Below are 13,353 nucleotides of genomic sequence, written 5' to 3'. Positions count from 1 at the left end.
AGTCAGCCTATAGGGAAGAGGTAAGTGAACTGGCATTGTGGTGCCAGGACAACAACATCTCCCTCAACATCAGCAAAACAAAGGAGTTTATTGTTGACTTCAGGAAGCAGAGGAGGGAACACACTCCGATCCACATCAACGGGACTGCAGTAGAGCGAGTCAGCAGTTTTAAGTTCCTCAGCATCCACATCACAGAGGACTTGAGATGGACCAACAACACCACCACTCTTGTCAAGGGGGCACAACATCTCCTCTACTTCATAAGGCGCCTGAAGAAATTCGGCATGCCACACCGGGTCCTCTCCAAATACTACCACTGCACCATCGAGAGCATCCTGGTGAGTTGCAGTACATCACTGGAGCTGTGTTCCCACCCATCCAGGACATCTACTTGAAACGGTGCCTCATGAAGGACCCCACACACTCCAGCCACAAGCTGTTTTTTAAAAATGTATTTACCTTTATTTAACTAGGCAAGTCAGTTAACAAATTCTTATTTGGCAATGACGACCTACCCCTAACCACACTGGGCCAATTGTGCGCCGCCCTATGGGACTCCCGATCACGGATCACGGCCGGTTGTGATACAGCCTGGGATCGAACCAGGGCCTGTAGTGACACCTCTAGAACTGAGATGCAGTGCCTTAGACTGCTGCGCCACACTTTCTCTCTCACACACACCACAACTGCTGCTACCAGACATTTTATTCCCCCATCCCTGAAATGTGTAAATATTGGTCTATAAATTCTGTCTTCCTGTATTCTACTGATGCTGAAATGTTTATTCTATTCTATTGAGCCATTTACTTTATGTTCGTATTCTTATCTTTTCTTATTTCTTATTGTTGTTGCATTGTCCAGTAGGAACCTACAGGTAAGCATTTCATTGGACAGAGTATGCTATACCACGTGTATCCTGTACATACGACAAATACAACTTGAAATCCACCCCCTTCATGCACTTTTCATTAGATAATCCACTTATTGATCCAACCCTTCAATACCGGCCCAGCACTCCCAGCACGGACCAGCTACTTACATATCCTCCCATATTGTAGTCTGTCGTCTCTTGCTACACTCTATCTTTACTGGTATGTCTCCGTCTTACAGGCAAGATTGTCTGTTGATGGTTCAATATGTACATATTTTTTCAAAACGGCCTTGCTAACAATGTCGTGTATCTCAATCTCCCCTTCGACAAGCAGTTTAATGGCCTGGTATTGCTTTGTTTTCATACAAAATAACCATCCAATCTTATAAGATTCTTCCTCCCTAACATCTCCATGGATGTGTTGGGAAGCTGTTGTAGTGCCAGAGGGTTTATATCTAGTAAGGTGCTCATCTAGTACTCTTATCTACTTCTCTTCATACCCTTCATGTGCCCTGCCACTCACACCCCCTCCCCCCTCTATTTCTTTGTTCCCTCTCTCTTGCACGCTTTCCCTGCCTCACTCTCTCTATCTCTATCCTCCCACACATTGTTCAATCTCTCAATTGGTCCCTCTTTCTTTACTTCCTCCTTTGCCTTCTCTGTTTTTCCTACCATCTATGTCTCTGCAATATCTTTCTTTCCTTCATTCCCTCTCTCTTCCCCATCTCTCCTTTTATAACCATCTCCTCTCTCTCCTCACCCATTCTGTCTCTCCACCCCATTCTGTCTCTCCATCCCATTCTGTCTCTCCACCCCATTCTGTCTCTTCCCCCGCATTGTCCCTCCTCTCCCATTCTGTCTCCCATCTCTTGGGTCATTCAACCCCACTCCACTTCGAGTAGGTTCTCAACATACATAGGAATTGTAAGCAATTCTCTCTCTCTTTCTCTCTCGCCCTCCCTCTATCTCCAGTACGCGTCAGCCGGATGCCTGCTGTCCCTCCACCACAGTGAGAAGCCTGATCACGAGGAGGTGTGTGAGTTCCGTCCCTACACCTGCCCGTGCCCCGGGGCCTCCTGCAAGTGGCAGGGCTCCCTGGAGGCTGTCATGCCCCACCTGATGCATGCCCACAAGTCCATCACCACCCTGCAGGGAGAGGACATCGTCTTCCTGGCAACAGACATCAACCTGCCGGGGGCCGTGGACTGGGTCATGATGCAGTCCTGCTTCGGCCACCACTTCATGCTAGTCCTGGAGAAGCAAGAGAAGTACGAGGGCCACCAGCAGTTCTTTGCCGTGGTGCTGCTCATCGGAACGAGGAAGCAGGCCGAGAACTTCGCCTACCGCCTGGAGCTCAACGGGAACCGGCGGCGCCTCACCTGGGAGGCCACACCCCGCTCCATCCACGACGGTGTGGCGGCCGCAATCATGAACAGCGACTGTCTGGTCTTTGACACGTCCATCGCTCACCTGTTTGCCGACAACGGCAACCTGGGGATCAACGTTACCATTTCCATGTGCTYAGCGGCTCAGATGTGGAAACACAGACCCACAGGCCTCTCTCGTTCTCAGACTTACACGTGCGATGGGCAGAAACCGGTGCACAGTGACTGACTGCTGTGCTGTACCTGCCTCCTGTGTGATGCAGTAGACTGTGTGTGAGAGGATAGGTGGGATATGGAGAGGATGTGTGTGTTTTGCTGCTTGAGGCTCGTTGGCTCCCCATAATGCTTGAATGGAGACTGGGCTGTAGAGTAGTTTCAGGGTTAGGGTGTTTGCCTGTCCTCTCATTGTGTGTGCTGGAGACAGTGTACAGTGTACATGCGGTGGGCTTTTGATGACTGATGCCCTACCCGCCCCCAGGACCCCTCAACCGCTCCCACCCCACTCACCCCTACCTCCTCTTCTGCTCAGCCAACCAGTGCCAGGCAAGAAGGACACTGCCAGTGTAAGAAAGGGCYGTCAGTCAATTGGCTGCCACACAGCGGTATTCAGAGAACCTCCACTTCAACCGTGAATGGCCCCTGCAGATGCAGCTTCCTAATCCTCACAGCGAATTAAGTTTCAGTAAGTTGTTCAGTGGACCAATTAGGCCTCAGACGCATATGGGCAGAATCGGGTCTGAGAGTGACCAATGTGCTGCCTCGGTCTGGGTTAGTGTGAGCTAAGCCGGGGTTGTTCATGCCCTCCTAAAGGATTGCACTGACTACTAACCAACTCCTTACTTTTCAGAACCGCAAAACTCAACCGTTTCAATAATTAGGCTATGTCAATTATACCCCAACCCTGGTGTGTATAATAAATATTGGTGATAGATCCTGATCTGATTGTAAGCAAAAGACTGCATGTATGTCCGCCATGTAGAATAAAGACACAGATCAGGTGTTTTGGTTGTAGGCTCTCGTCATAATGCATCATAAAGGTTGCATAATGCCATCGTAAGCATGGTATCAAACCTGTCATAAGCACTGTTTGGTGAAACCCTGGGGCCTAGTTATTCACATGGATTCTGTATTACAATACAAACAACAAAAAGTAAAACAATCTTAAGTTGAATCTTGAAATTTTCAAACAACAAAGGTACATTACTTCTCCAAAGTCACAAGCTCTGTTACATAAAACTCTGATAGATTGAAGGTTAGCTTGTTTGTTAACAATGAAGTCCCTTTCTTTGGTAAGGTCAATTGTCATACAATTTCATGAATGAAAAACAGGTGTCATGTCATATTTAAGATGGCATTATGTTTGTTTTGACACAGAAATCATATTTCTAGTGTGCGAGCGTACATGTTTGCACAAGACGGTACCACTACTGTTATGATTATGTATTTTTTTTTCTCTGCAGCCACTCCTCACCAACAGAGATGAACACTGGCGGAGGCACGGCTTTCTTATTTGTTCCTCTGTATGTCTCTTGAAACCGTTTGTTCTGCAGAACCTGGTTTATCTTCAGTTCTTCTACGCTCTGATTGATATACTGTAATATGGGGGTAGTTTTGACTCTTCCCCTCTGGTCAGTCAACCCACCACAGCCTTACTTTTGTACGTAACCTAACTAGCACTCCCAAGTTGGGAAGGCATCTGTGAGGATGACTAAGTTAGACTCACTCAGACCCACCCTCAGTGTCTTGAACGGACTCTCGGTTTTTGTGGACTTTGGGGCAAAGTCCCATGGCATTGTGGGTAGAAATGGGCATTCCATAGTACTCCAGCCATGTACCTCGCCTTTACCCGGCGTCATAGTAACCAAGCAACCAAAGCAAACAAAAACCCACCTTTTCATAAAGTACCTCTGATGACGTTGATCACAGACATGTCTGTAACCCAACAGAGTCCCCTCCTGCTCCCAGACACTGCAGTATATCCCAAATCACCCTCTGCTGATCACCTCTGCCCCACTGCTCTGTCTTATAAGTATTTGTAATATGTAAATGTTGGATGACCATATATTTTCTAAAAGCTGATAGGAGGAGATTCTGTGTTCGGTTAATCTGAGATGTGTTTGTGTTCACGGTTACTCAAACTGTTGTACATAGGTTTTGAGGTTATTTTCTGAGCTGTTGTAACTACCTGCTATCCTATTTTATTCTAGTGGTCAGTGTCCCTGCCTTACCCACTGAGTGGACAGACATTTCTGCCAACACAATCCTTTGGGCAGGACAGCTCTGCAATTGCTATGGCTGATCTGTAATATCGGCAAAAAATGCAAACTGTGACGCTCACCTTTTTGTAACATGGGCTTGAAGCCTTTAATGCTGCATCAGTTATCATGATCAGTTATCATGAGCCATAGAGAACTGCAGGAATCGGTGTGGATTTCATTAATGAATTGTTTATGGGGCAATGGGAGATCAAATCAATGGAAACTAAGAGTCAGTGTCCACAAAATTAGATTTCATGGTGCATTTGTTTCCACTTAGCAAAATGAAAACATCTWTAGGTCTACATCACCATTACCTGACAAAAACATCTGTCCATCTACCCATGTAACTTAAACATACAATGGCAGTTGCACATATAAATCCTTTGCAGCTACTGTCATATGAACACCAAGTCCTAGAAATGCTAATGAATACCTAGGCTAGGGTTAACCAACTGGTGACCCACAGGTGGTTTTATTTGGCCCCCCCAAGTRTTCTGTAGTTATGTTTTGGGGTGGCAGGTAGCCTAGTGGTTAGAGCGTTTGTCGCTCGAATCCCCGAGCTGACAAGGTAAAAAAAAAAATCTGTCGTTCTGCCCATGATCAAGGCAGTTAACCCACTGTTCCCCGGTAGGCCGTCAGTGTAAATAAGAATTTGTTCTTAACTGACTTGCCTAGTTAAATAAAGGTTCAAATAAATAATGTTCTGGTCCCCTGTCCATCCACGAAAACAAAAATGGTCCCGTGGCTGAATGTAGTTGATGATCCCTGACCTAGGCTGTCATTATGTAGGCTATACAAAAAACATGTAGAACTATAACTCTTCATCTGCTTAAGTGCTGTCCTCTTGCACAATGTTTTGTTCCGTATGATGTGTCCACCCCACAGGGTGTCAGAACATTGAACAGAAACACATTCCCATCCAGCTGTAAATCACCTAGAATCATTCTACAACCTGGAAAAGTACACACATTCTTTATGTACCTCGGGAAATACAACCCATGTCTTGTACATTCATAGTACACATGACGTCATAGACATCTTTTGTACAGCCAGACCCAATACTTATTTTCTCCCAAGTTTAGCCGAATCCTATCCTGGGATGTTTCTATAACAGCTGTATGGGTGCAATTTCTTTACTTAATTTCAATTGGGTCCCTAACAAGTATTTTCTTTGGGGGGGACACGTTTTCCTCTCCTGTCCATCCCAGGCTGGCCTCTGTTAATCTGGGGCCCGGGTGAAGGCAGCGGTTGACCTCTGACCAGTCTGACAAGTGAAGCTCAGACCCAGAAGTCATTAAAAAAAACATTGAATACATCACATCACCTAGGTAACTAACATAGTATAGCATTGACGATCTATCTATGCAGCCAGACAACAACGGGGCGACCAAAATCCCAGTTATTCGAGTGTGGCTTGTCTGCCTGGCCCCCCACTGGAAGAGCTAAAAGAGGATAAGGAAGGGTTAACTCCTATCTACTAAGGACAAAATGGTGGCTCGTTCTCTAATATCTCTGTACCCCAGTTGGGTAGTTTCAATGGAGCCCCGGTGTGATGAGATTAATAGAACTGATGACATTACGGTGTTTCACATGCCAACTATCCACAGGCTCCTTCACACACTTAAAACCTCTTGGCYGAATTAAAACATTTCCTTAATGGCAGAATGTGCTTTACCTCTTTTTCCCTTTTTATGTTTTGACAATGTTAATTTATTCTTGATATATACAGTATTTCTGTATCTATGCTTTGTTCTGTCTTAAGCTGATTAACTGTGTTTTAAACATCATTTAGCGATACAGATGAATTGCAGTTAAAATCCTGTTGAGCAGGTATGAGCTAGTGATCATGTAAATACGATCTTTGTTTGGTCTGAATTATTCCTTTTTTCCCCCCAAGTATCTTGTTTGTCTTTGGTTCTTCACTGAATTACAAATTGTGTAATGTTTTGGACAGTCTCTTTTCACCCAAAATCACCTATTTTTGGAGCCAAGAGGAAGCTCCTATCTTGCGTTACCCATATTACTATGTGTCTCTGTATCACTTGAAATCCAATTTAAAAATAAAATGTTATTTATAAGGCATCTGTCAAAGACTTATTGGAAACCAAATCTCTTTGTAAAAAAACACATTTTATTTACAACAGTAAATCATTGTCTGATTAAGCATTGTACAGCGGTTTGAGGGTAAAAATTCATTTGAAATCCAGTTCCGATTTAACTTTGCTGCTGAAAACGCTAAGCTGTTGTCGTGGAAACAGGCCATGTTCTCATGACTCAAGTTGTCATCCACTGTTTGGCTCAGTCTCCACAAGAGAATATTGAATCAACAGGCTTGATATGGCTTATGACAAATACTAACAAAATAAAACAACCAATCATATTAGCTCCATGGTCCCAGTTCCTGATGATTTTCTATAGTGAAGGAAAGAATAAGACTTCACTCAGTCCAGTTGTCTTGACTACAATCAAGGCACTTCTGTTACTTTCTCCTTTGGTCTCTCTCCCGACTGTGTTCTTTGTGCTTACTTGACCTGTCTCTTTCCCTCTCTCTGTTCCTGTCTTTCTCCCTGTCCCAGTCCCTTGCTCTGTTCCTCTCATTGTCTCTCTCTCTATCCCTGTCTTGGTTTTCTCTCTCCTCCCTGCCTGTCCTCTTGCWCTCCAACTGCAGTCCTCCATCTCTCCTCTTCTCATCCTCCCTGGGCCTCTCTCTCTCTCCTTCCCTCTCCCCATGGTGATTTCGGAACCCTCTGTCCACCTGCCTGTGTGTCTCTCGTGGCTCTGCCCCAGGCCCTGGTCTCTCTTCCCTGGCACCCAGCCACTCCTCTGGCGCCCCCCGCTGGCTGTACTTGTCATAGCCCAGGTCCTCCTCCTGCTTCACCCTCACTGCCAGGGCAGGCCCAGGGGGAGACACAGAGTGAGTCTGGGCTAGCCTCTCCCTCTGCTTCCTATCCTCCTTCAGAGCCTTCTCCTTTTTCTTCTTCTCTTTCTTGTCTGGGTTGGAGATGAAAGAAAAGACAGGGAGGGTCAGGTAAGAGGAGATATGAACATGACACGCACACTGACAGCCAAGTTATCCTCCACTACTCGGGTGTACTCGTGTCCTTGCCTTGCAATTATACTGAACAAAACTATAAATGCAACATGTAAGTGTTGGCCCCATGTTTCATGAGATGAAATAAAAGATACCAGACATTTTTCCATATACACTAAAAGCATCTCTCTCCTGTTAGTGAGCATTTCTCCTTTGCCAAGACAATCCATCCACCTGACAGGTGTGGCATATCAAGAAGCTGATTAAACAGTATGATCATTAAAAAGGTGCATCTTGTGCTGGGGACAATAAAAGGCCACTCTAAAATGTGCAGTTTTGTCTCAACACATTGCTACAGATGTCTCAAGTTGAGGCAGCATGCAATTGACATGCTGACTGTAGGAATGTCCAGTCGAGCTGTTGCCAGAGAACTAAATGTTCACTTCTTGTGCCGGGCAGATGGCAGACCACCTGTATGATGTTGTGTGGGTAAGCAGTTTGCTGATGTCAACAGAGTGCCCCATGGTGGAGATGGGGTTATGGTATGGGCAGGCAGGCATAAGCTGAGGACAAAGAACACAATTGGATTTATTGTGGCAATTTGAATGCAGAGATACCGTGACGAGATCCTGAGGCCCAGTGTCGTGTCATTCATCCGCCACCATCACCAGATACTGACTGGTTTTCTGATCCCGCACCTACCTTTTTTAAAAAGGTATCTATGACCAATAGATGCATATCTGTATTCCCAGTCATGTGAAATCCATAGATTAGGGTCTAATGAATTTATTTCAATTGACTGATTTCCTTATATGAACTATAACTCAGTAAAATCTTTGAAATTGTTGCAGGTTGCGTTCATATTTTTGTTCAGTGTTCATTCTACTTTGATTAAAGTTCTTGCATTTCAAATCCCCAGTCTAATGAGGCTGACAAGCAGCAGACCTGTACCATCTGGACCTCCATTAGTCTCTTCTCACATTTCTTGGGCTTCTTCGCGGGTACGGCGTACTGCTCCTCTTCTTCGGACGATGAAAGGTCAGGTAGTTTGGGGGCACAGCCCTCCTCCCTCAGGCGCTTAGTGATATCATCCATGTCCTCATGGTCTTTGGGAGGGCGGTAGTTCAGTACATGGTCCACTCGGATGGTCCGCCCCTTTATCTAGATACCGAGAGAGAGAGACAGACCACAACACAATGAGATAGTCATTTAAGTCTTTTGCATCGTCTAACCTTCATTTATGCATGTCTACTGGTTTAGTCTCAATCTCTCTTGTTCTCTCCTTCTCAGCTGTGAGTGATTGCCATTCTTTACTTTGATCCCGTTTAAGTTATCCACAGCCAGGATGGTGCTCCTCTGGTCCTCGTAGCAGATGAAGCAGAAGCCTTTGGATTTACCCGTCTTCTTATCACGCACTAGGTTGATGTTGGCCATTTCTCCATACCTGCAGACAGACATGAAGCAAGAATACACCTAATCTAATGCAAAGAACACTTGATTTATTCAGAATGGGGAAGGWTAAGAGGGAATAGGGGAAGATAAGCATGGAAAGACAGGTAATTGTATTGACAAAAACAGACAAAGAAGAACAGGGAGAGAAAGGACACAGTGAGTGGAGAGATTGGAGGAAGGGGTGTATGTATGGGACTCACTGAGAGAAGACACAGACGATGTCACCTTCCGTCAGCTCATATGGAAACCCACCTGCAGGTTAAAACAGAAACACTAAAGTTAGAAACAGGCTTATAACTGCTGGTGAGATGGACTAGAGAGCAAGCCACTGACTGAATAATACATTTAAAAAACACTACTTTGACGCCACCAACTGGTCAGCTGACAGTACACCTTAAACATGGCTGTAATACCAGGGTGTGCATCAATCCTATTCAATCGCAGGGGTGTCTTTGAGACAGCCTCTTACCGATGAAAATCCAGGCGCTGTCCTTATACTCAGAGTGCCATGACACATTTTCCTTCACCCCCAATGAGGCCTCTCTCTCATTCAGCTCATTGATCAGCTTCACCTTGGTCAGGGGACTGCAGGACACAGAGAAATGGAGAAGGACGAAAGGATAGAGTTTAACATGCAATAGAATGCAGAATATTCTCTCTGCTGATCCTGTCTTTGCTCTTTTCTTAACCACCATGGCCAAGCTTCTTTTTTTTTACCCCATGGGGTCGTCTCATGAGGAACTACAGACCATAATATATTTAAGTAATAAGGCTCGAGGGGGTGTGGTATATGGCCAATATACCACAGTTAAGAGCTGTTCTTGCGGAGTATACCACAAACCCCAGAGGAGCCTTATTGCGATTATAAACATTCATTTAACGTGAACATTACTGTCATTATAACCTAGCTAGCAGCAAATCATTAGCAAGCTAACGTTAGCCATGTTGACTGATGTTGCAGTACACGTTAGCTGGCTAGCTAGACCGCTTCACATGACTACCCCATTACACCTCAGTGGGTAACTAGATAATCATTACAGTCGATAAAAATTTAAAACACTTAATCGGTCACTTATACTCACTTCATTATGAAGTTATCATGAACGCAAACACGATGCTAACTTTAAAATGGAGCCCCCCCCTGACCAACATCAGTTTCCGGCGCGTCATACTACGTACAGGGGTTTGTGGGAGGTGTAGTTCAAAGGCATGCTCCCTTGTTCTCAGTATTGACAAACTTTTATTATAGAAATCGTACAAACAAGTCCTACAGAACTGCATTTCAATATTCAATTCAATTATTCAATTCCAATGGTATTTTGTGATTAAGCAAACGCTTTCTTCAATGCCACTGCATTGGCCTAAACACAGATTTTTATTATCTCTTTTCTATATGAAATCTACTTTTATAGCACCATCATTCCTCATATCACTACGTGTAATGTTATTGGCTAGTTGTAAAATATGGACGTATTTATCTTAAAAATAAGTGTTTATATGACAAGGAAGTGCCCATGAATGAATAATCAATCATCCAAGCATTCTATAATTTATTTTGAATAGCAACCACTCAAACGATAATATTCTACCTACCTCATATCAAGGTTTTATCAATATATTTCCACTATGGTAATTTATGAGAAAATAATAAAGAAATTCTACATTGACATTATGAGTAAATCATTTGTAGAAAGTATTGGCAATAAAACACAACACACATTTCCCATGTACCTCCCTAGTGGAGGTAATAATACACACTACTTTCCCAAGAAATGAAATACTTTGTCCAATTCTTTTTTTATATAATCACTGACTGATCATAGAACAACCATTTGTACACAAAAAAGCTGTTCCCCTTCAAAACACCTACACACCTCTCAGACACACATAGACAGTGAGGTTGATGGGAATGCAGAGAGGGACAAAGTGCATACTTTGCAGAGATAATATCAATTAGGTTAGTGGAGGAAACAGAGCAAAAAAAGCAAATAAGCCCATCTGTTCCATGGTTTAGGTTCCATGATGTCTCCACATCCATTATCTCACTCTGTTATTTTTTCCCCATTTGATTGCTTTTGTCAGTTAGTCGCTGTCGCTAGACATGTGACGTGAACTGTGTCTGCCAGAAATGGAAAAAGCTCTAAGCTGCCACAGTAAGCATTTTCCAAATTGGTTCAATCAACCCCAATGAGTTGTTCTCAAAATGTCTAAGTCATTCACAAGGGGGTTGAGGCAGAAAACGGTACAGTGTGGCCCTCTTCACTGGTGACCGTGGGAAAGGTGGGGTCCAGGCTCATGGCATCGTCCACAGATATAACAGTATGAGTGGGTATACGCAGCTCTGTCTGACATCTCTCACTAGCCTCTAACACGGCTGTGTTCCTGACCCTGTACTTAACGCAGCAGAAGAGGACCCCGATCTGCAGCCGCACCTCCCTCTGCCAGCAGGCGTACACCAAAGGGTTGATGAGGGAGTTAGACAGCCCCAGCAGCCACAGGTCATTTTCCAGCACCTTGTACAGCTCACAGGCCTCACACAGTATCTGCACTGCACACACCACAAAAAATGGGCACCAGCAGAGGGTGAAACAGCCCACCAGCAGAGCCACGGTCCTCAGGGCCTTGACGTGGCCCCAGTAGCGGCTGCGCTGGGGCAGCCTGGAGCCGGCCTGGCGGATCTGCCTCTGATGGCCGCAAGCTATCTTCAGAATGTCCAGGTAGAAGTAGGTGAAGACAGAGAGGACGGGGAAGAAGACGGCACAGAACACCACAATGATGCCCTTGGGACGGATGACAGAGAAGAAGGTGCAAAGGCTGCTGCTTTCAAAGTCTCCCTGCTGGAGCTGCCATGCCATGCCTGTGGAGCAGAGGGGAATAATAATATTTCTATATTTATAGTATTTTGAATATTAAAATAAAAATAATGATGTTCATTATCAAATTGATCAACAATCAGTGTTGGGGTCAATTCAATTCAAATTTAGTCAATTCAGGAAGCACATTCAAATTCACAAATTGAGTCTCAGCTTATCCCCCTGAATTTAAATGTAACCCTGTTGTTAGGGACATGTGTCCCCTCTGAAATAAGATAATTGAGGTTAGTTGTTCCACCTGGTAGGAAGCCAACGGTGAGGGATACCATCCAGAGCGCTACCAGGGCCCCAGTCACGGTCCACCTCCCAGTGAGCTGAGAGTAGCGCAGCGGCAGCTTGATGGCCACGTAGCGGTCCAGAGAGATCAGGAACATGGACAAGATGGACGCCGTTGAGGGGGAGATGATGAAGGCCATGCGGAGTAAACACTTGGTCTTCTGTGTGGAGTGCATCAGGAGTAGCGGTTGAGTAATTGGAATAGTTCCATTGTTCACGGTATTGTAATTTTGAAACACGTCTGTGACAATGCCAGTGATAGCCAGGCCCACCAGGATATCTGCCAGGGCCAGGTTGAGCACGAAGCACCAGCTCTGACTGCCCTTCCTGCGCATCAGCTGAAAGAGAGCAGCCACCACCAGTAGGTTGGTGGAGATGATGAGGAGAGAGGCCACACTCAGGACCCATCCCATCATTTCTGGTGTCATGAAAGTGTATACAACAGGGGTTAGTATGGGTCTCACACCTGGCATCATGGCAGTGAGGTTGGCACCCGACTCTCCCATCCAGCCTGTCTTATTGTAAGCTGCCATTGAGTCCTTTACAAGATCTAAGTCTTGTATATCGGAGAGATTCCCCCACAAAACAAATAAATTATATCCACCAACATCCACTCCTACTGTGGTATATTGGTATCCGAATACCAATTTTTTCCTCTTTGTACTGTACTTAATATCAATCTCTGTCAAACTCCTTGTATAACAGAAAGAAATTCCACAACGATAAACTGAGCTATTAAGTAAAAAGCTCTTTAGGAAAAAATGAAGAACGTTCAATGGGTACTCATCCACTCCCGATGTGCCTTTGCTCCTCAGAGGGCAAAGTATCTCCCCTCCTCTCTCGTCTGTAGCTGTGGTTCCTCTGCATCCGACCCTTGTCCAGCCTGCTATCTGGTTATCATCCCAGTCCCCTCAGAGAGTCCCTGGTGCAGACATCCGGGATGACTGGGCCATTTTCCACAAGGGTTCACCACGACCACTGAATCTGGGTTAATGACAGTAATCTGCAGTACAAACATCAACACTACACTACACTAAGATAGATCTGCTTTTGATGCCATTTGTATCTTCACCATAAAGTCATTAGTGATTTTATTTTTGCCCATCCATTGATGTCAATAAGTAGGGAAGTAAGGAAAGAGAGGAAGAGTTTTCTGTGGCATGTCTCTTGGGAAGACCCATTTGCTTTGGGAAGACCCATCTGGCAG

General features: G+C 44.9%; 3 protein-coding genes across 3 annotated transcripts in view; 1 reads left to right on the top strand and 2 right to left on the bottom strand.

Moving 5' to 3' along the window:
- Window positions 1–6,596, top strand: part of LOC111950229 (E3 ubiquitin-protein ligase Siah2-like) — a 42,159-nt gene extending 35,563 nt beyond the window's left edge. Inside the window, exon 2 of the mRNA XM_023967644.3 lies at window positions 1,844–6,596. Within this exon, the coding sequence (XP_023823412.1) occupies window positions 1,844–2,485 (642 nt within the window). The 3' untranslated portion in view covers window positions 2,486–6,596. The remainder of the gene's footprint in view (window positions 1–1,843) is intronic.
- Window positions 6,597–6,632: 36 nt separating this feature from the next.
- Window positions 6,633–10,182, bottom strand: LOC111950230 (RNA binding motif protein X-linked 2). The gene is made up of 6 exons (XM_023967646.2): window positions 10,080–10,182; window positions 9,467–9,582; window positions 9,198–9,249; window positions 8,860–8,989; window positions 8,526–8,706; window positions 6,633–7,505 (listed from the first exon to the last, which is right to left on the bottom strand). The coding sequence occupies exons 1-6, from the start codon at window positions 10,082–10,084 to the stop codon at window positions 6,994–6,996; spliced, it is 996 nt and encodes a 331-aa protein (XP_023823414.1). The 5' UTR covers window positions 10,085–10,182; the 3' UTR covers window positions 6,633–6,993.
- A 987-nt stretch (window positions 10,183–11,169) lies between these two features.
- On the bottom strand, window positions 11,170–12,963 carry LOC111950530 (glucose-dependent insulinotropic receptor). The gene is made up of 2 exons (XM_070434274.1): window positions 12,109–12,963; window positions 11,170–11,854 (listed from the first exon to the last, which is right to left on the bottom strand). The coding sequence occupies exons 1-2, from the start codon at window positions 12,677–12,679 to the stop codon at window positions 11,214–11,216; spliced, it is 1,212 nt and encodes a 403-aa protein (XP_070290375.1). The 5' UTR covers window positions 12,680–12,963; the 3' UTR covers window positions 11,170–11,213.
- Window positions 12,964–13,353: the final 390 nt, after the last annotated feature.

This window comes from Salvelinus sp. IW2-2015, linkage group LG23 (genome assembly GCF_002910315.2).
Source record: "Salvelinus sp. IW2-2015 linkage group LG23, ASM291031v2, whole genome shotgun sequence".
In the NCBI taxonomy this organism is placed as follows: Eukaryota; Metazoa; Chordata; class Actinopteri; order Salmoniformes; family Salmonidae; genus Salvelinus; species Salvelinus sp. IW2-2015.
The sequence above is the reverse complement of the archived record's forward strand: the minus strand, read 5'-3'. Positions and strand labels throughout refer to the sequence as shown.

Coding starts and splice junctions, on each gene's coding strand:
- LOC111950530 (XM_070434274.1), bottom strand. CDS start 12,679: ATGGCAGCTTACAATAAGACAGGCTGGATGGGAGAGTCGGGTGCCAAC. Junction 11,855..12,108: donor CACCGTTGGCTTCCTACCAG/GTGGAACAACTA, acceptor TCTGCTCCACAG/GCATGGCATGGCAGCTCCAG.